At 42.4% G+C, this 4,268-nt stretch overlaps 1 protein-coding gene across 1 annotated transcript in view; it reads right to left on the bottom strand.

Moving 5' to 3' along the window:
- Window positions 1–169: 169 nt before the first annotated feature.
- The window catches only part of LOC103398957 (uncharacterized), a gene marked incomplete at its 5' end in the record, with an annotated part of 7,396 nt that continues 3,297 nt past the window's right edge, over window positions 170–4,268 (bottom strand). Inside the window, 5 exon segments of the mRNA XM_025053915.1 lie at window positions 170–232; window positions 383–412; window positions 1,504–1,710; window positions 2,375–3,226; window positions 3,968–4,048. Coding sequence (XP_024909683.1) covers window positions 170–232; window positions 383–412; window positions 1,504–1,710; window positions 2,375–3,226; window positions 3,968–4,048 — 1,233 coding nt within the window.

Raw genomic sequence — 4,268 nt, forward strand, 5'->3', positions numbered from 1 at the left:
TTATGGTAACTATGGTTTGCGCAACCCGGGTGGTGCGTGAGCTCCCTCTAGTGGTATGAAGGGGAATTATGTATTTTTCATCAATAAAGTGAATAAATGAGTTCTAGACATCTATGTCAGTGCAGTTTTGTGGAAATGAAGAGTGTTGTGCAGAGTGATTTTTTTTTTCTCACATAGGGGGCGGGGGCGGCCTGAGTGCATAGGTTGGAGCGGTCCTGCTGGTCTCCACCACCTGGTGTCAGAAAACAGGAATCGTCATATTAATAAATTAGCAAACAAACGTCACAGTTGGACTGATGTGCCAAAGCTAAATATTATTTTTCTGTGTCGCGGAGCAGTTCTGTCCACTAGTGGGGGGGGTACTGCAGTAGAAGTATCTTACCTGGTGTGGCGGCAGCAGCTGAGCGTTGTGCTTCAAAGGTAGAGAGAGCAGAGAATGTTAATATGTTAATGTTTGATGATTACACACAGCTGCTTTTTAATCTAGAGGTTCCCAACCCCTGGACCGGTAGTGGGTCTCAGGTTTTATGGTACAGGGTCACAGAGAAAAGGTCAGCAACATTTTATATGGTCCCACAGAGAGGACAGAAAACCAGCCTGTAAGTTTAGCTTACAGTACTAGTTTCATTGACAGTACTAGTTACATTTACAGTACTAATTTAATTTACAATATGTAAACAGAATTTATAGTTAGTTACCGAAGTGTGTTAAACCAAAGTGTGGTGAACCATAAACTGTTATCTAAGTGTGGTAAATAATGGTCTGCTTGACCGGAGTAGGTACTCTTAAAAGGTTTTTTACAACGTAGGTCCATAAAGGATGAGGTCTGTTTCTCATCAAGTATGGGAATCAGATGAACTTTGCCCTGGGAGTAAAACTTAAAGAAAAAAACAACTGCCCAGTACTTGTGAAACTTTCTCAATAAAAGGAGCTGCAGTCCTCATACACTTTGGGACTTAGGTGAGCCAGCTCTGCGAAGCTGTTGGTTTCTCTGCTCCCCTTCGCAGCGAGTAAAAAGTACAACGTTGTCAGGTGTGGTTCTTTTCCGGTCATTCTATCTGCGGCAGTTAGATGACAACAGTGGTGACTGAATAACGTAATTTTCGGCACCAACACAGTACTAGTTTCATTTTCAGTACTAGTTTAATTGACAGTATTAGTTGCATTTTCAGTACTAGTTAAATTGACAGTACTAGTTTAATTTTTAGTACTAGTTTAATTTTCAGTACTAGTTGCATTTTCAGTACTAGCTTAATTAACAGTACTAGTTTTATTTTCACTACTAGTTTTCAGTACTACTTGTATTTTTGCTGCACCTTGACGATCACTCCGTCTCACATGAACCCAGTCCGTGGCACAGACCAATGTTGGGAACCCCGTCTCCTGGACAAGGGAGAACTAACCAGCCGATCTGTGTGTTAACTTCTCTACAGGTTAGTTGTTGTTGTTTTTTTATCATTACTAGTAGCTTCGACGAGTGGTTCATCTGGTATAATGTCCTACCCCATCTCTGACGATGTTGCCAGCTCGGGGAACAGGCGGAGGCTGTGACCGAGGAGGGGGCCCCCTGGTGTTGGAGTTGGCTGAAGATACTCCATCAGCTCTGAAGACAGAATGTAATAAAAAAAAAGTTCCAGCCTCAGCAGTGACAGATGTTGGATATGATTTACAGAAATTTTGGAGTAAAAGAAAAGTTTCTGACCAACAATACTGTACAAAACACACGGAACAAATACTACTGTGTATATCTGCGTACGTATTAATGATAGCAAGATAGCTTCTTCTTTTCCTTTCGGCTTTGTCCCTTTTTTTTCAAGATATAATAATAATTATTATTACAATTATTATTTTATAATAATACAACTTAATATTAATATTATTATTGTTGTTGTTGTTACTGTTACTATATTACCTTTAGTCCTTCGGTTTAACTTTCGTATGGCCGCTGTTACGTATTTTAGCTGGAATGCTAAGTTAGCAACAGGCTAACCGGCCTAAACTCGCGGAGCAATCATGTAAAAAGCGAACCACCAGAGGGCGACATAACACAATGATATAGAAGAAGAAGCTTTATTGTCATTGTACATAATACAACGAAATTTCGTTTGGCATCTCTCACCGTAGTAGCAGCTTGACATAAGAATTAAAAAAAAAATCTGTATAAATAAATATAAATAGCTAATAAATAGCATATAAGACAGAATATAAAAAGTGAAACAGTAGTTATGACAGTATTCAAGTAAAATATTAATTTATAAAAGTGATCTGTGCATCAGGTTATTGCAACTGTCCCTTTGGATAGGAGGTAGTAGATGGTGTGTGTGTGCAGTTGTGGAATGAGATGGCGCTATGGGTCCTGCAGAAGCCTCTTTACCGCCGTGGGGAAGAAACTGTTCTTCATCCGGTTGGTACGGGTTTTTAGAACCCTAAGTCTGCCTGATGGAAGGGTGGTAAATAGAGTGTGTCCTGGGTGCGCAGGGTCATCCCGGATCTTCCTGGCCCTTCGGAGGAGACGATCTGAGTGGATGTCTTCCAGGCATGGGAGCGGGGATCCGATGATCCACTGGGCCGTCTTGATGACCCGTTGCAGTTGTTTTTTCTCCTGCATAGTGCAGCTGGCATGCCACACTGTGCATCCGTAGGTCAGGACACTCTCTATTGTGCAGTGGTAGAAGTTTTTGAGTAGGGGGCGTGGGAGTTTGTTTTTCCTCAGAGTTCTGAGGAAGAAAAGACGTTGTTGGGCCTTTTTTATTATGTTTTTTGTATTAACAGTCCAGCTTAGGTCCTCTGAAATGTGTAGGCCAAGGAACTTGAAGTTTCTGACCTGCTCCACTTCCTCTCCGTTAATGCTAAGGCCTGAGTGTGGTGTAGATCCTGTTTTCCTGAAATCAATTATTATTTCTTTTGTCTTTTTGGTGTTGAGGTTGAGGTGGTTGTCGCTGCACCAAGCCGCCAGTGCTTGGACCTCTTTCCTGTATGGGGTTTCATTATTGTTGCTGATCAGTCCAACAATTGTTGTGTCGTCAGCAAATTTGATGAGACTGTTGGATGCGTGGGTGGCAATGCAGTCGTGTGTATAGAGTGTGTACAAGACTGGACTGAGGACACAGCCCTGGGGGACCCCAGTGTTGAGGATGATGTTGGAGGATGTGGTGGCGCCCATTCTGACCCGTTGTGGTCTGTTTGAAAGAAAGTCTTTTATCCAGAGACAGAGGGAGGTGTTAAGCTGCAGTGTTTGTAGGAAAGGACGTGTCGGGCAGATTTTTGACAAAATGGCCTACTTTATTCAAACCTAGGATCCTGACAGACTGCAAAATACGGACCTCAAATCAGCACATTGATGAGCTCTAGTCTGTGCAGCACGACTCAGGTTGGTGTGGTTTGCTTATCTACTAATGATACCATCCTTCCTGTTGACACATTGCACGGCCCATGTGTCATAACTGCAGCTCATTTGAATAATGATTTAGGTAACCATGGTTTTAAATCTTAGAGTGGTATGTAAATTTTCTGGATTCATTCTGTCACCTCCCTGTTCCACTATTTCTTGGGCTTTTGTCATTAAGGTCTTAGGGACATCTCCTGGCGGGCCATTAGGAATGTCTAATGACCAATAGTAGTGAGGTCCGTGTTTTCCCTCTACTACAAAGGTTTCTACTAGGCTTAATGGTGTTCTCTTTACTACCATTACCCCTGCTGCAGTTGGAACAACTGCCATTTCAATACATGTTAAAAGGTCTCTCCCTAGTAAATTATGAGGGCATTCTGGAGATAAGACTACGGAAACGTGCACACAGTCATCTTTCTCCTCATTCATTAGTGAGATTTTGACAATTTCACAACAGTGACAGTTCTTGTTGCTGATGCACACCTAGTGGTGAAGGGGGAGAAATACAGTCAGAAAGAGAGAGAGTGAGTGATGGAGTCGAACAGCTGACCATGAGGTCCAGGGCCAAATGTGTCTCACCCCTTGTCCATGACATTTGTTGTCCACGTCACAGTCGAAGTTGAGGACATCAGCGCTGCGGCACTCAAAGTTCAAACACACCTGAAGAAGAGGAGGAAGAACAAAAAGAGGAAGAGGAAGAAGAGCAAGAAGAAGAGGAAGAGGAAGGAGAAGAAAAAGAGGAAGAGGAAGAAGAGGAAGGAGAAGAAAAAGAGGAAGAGGAAGGAGAAGAAAAAGAGGAAGAGGAAGAAGAGGAAGGAGAAGAAAAAGAGGAAGAGGAAGAAGAGGAAGGAGAAGAAAAAGAGGAAGAGGAAGAAGAGGA

Source organism: Cynoglossus semilaevis, unplaced genomic scaffold (genome assembly GCF_000523025.1).
Source record: "Cynoglossus semilaevis isolate Cse_v1.0 unplaced genomic scaffold, Cse_v1.0 scaffold548, whole genome shotgun sequence".
Lineage (NCBI taxonomy): Eukaryota > Metazoa > Chordata > Actinopteri > Pleuronectiformes > Cynoglossidae > Cynoglossus > Cynoglossus semilaevis.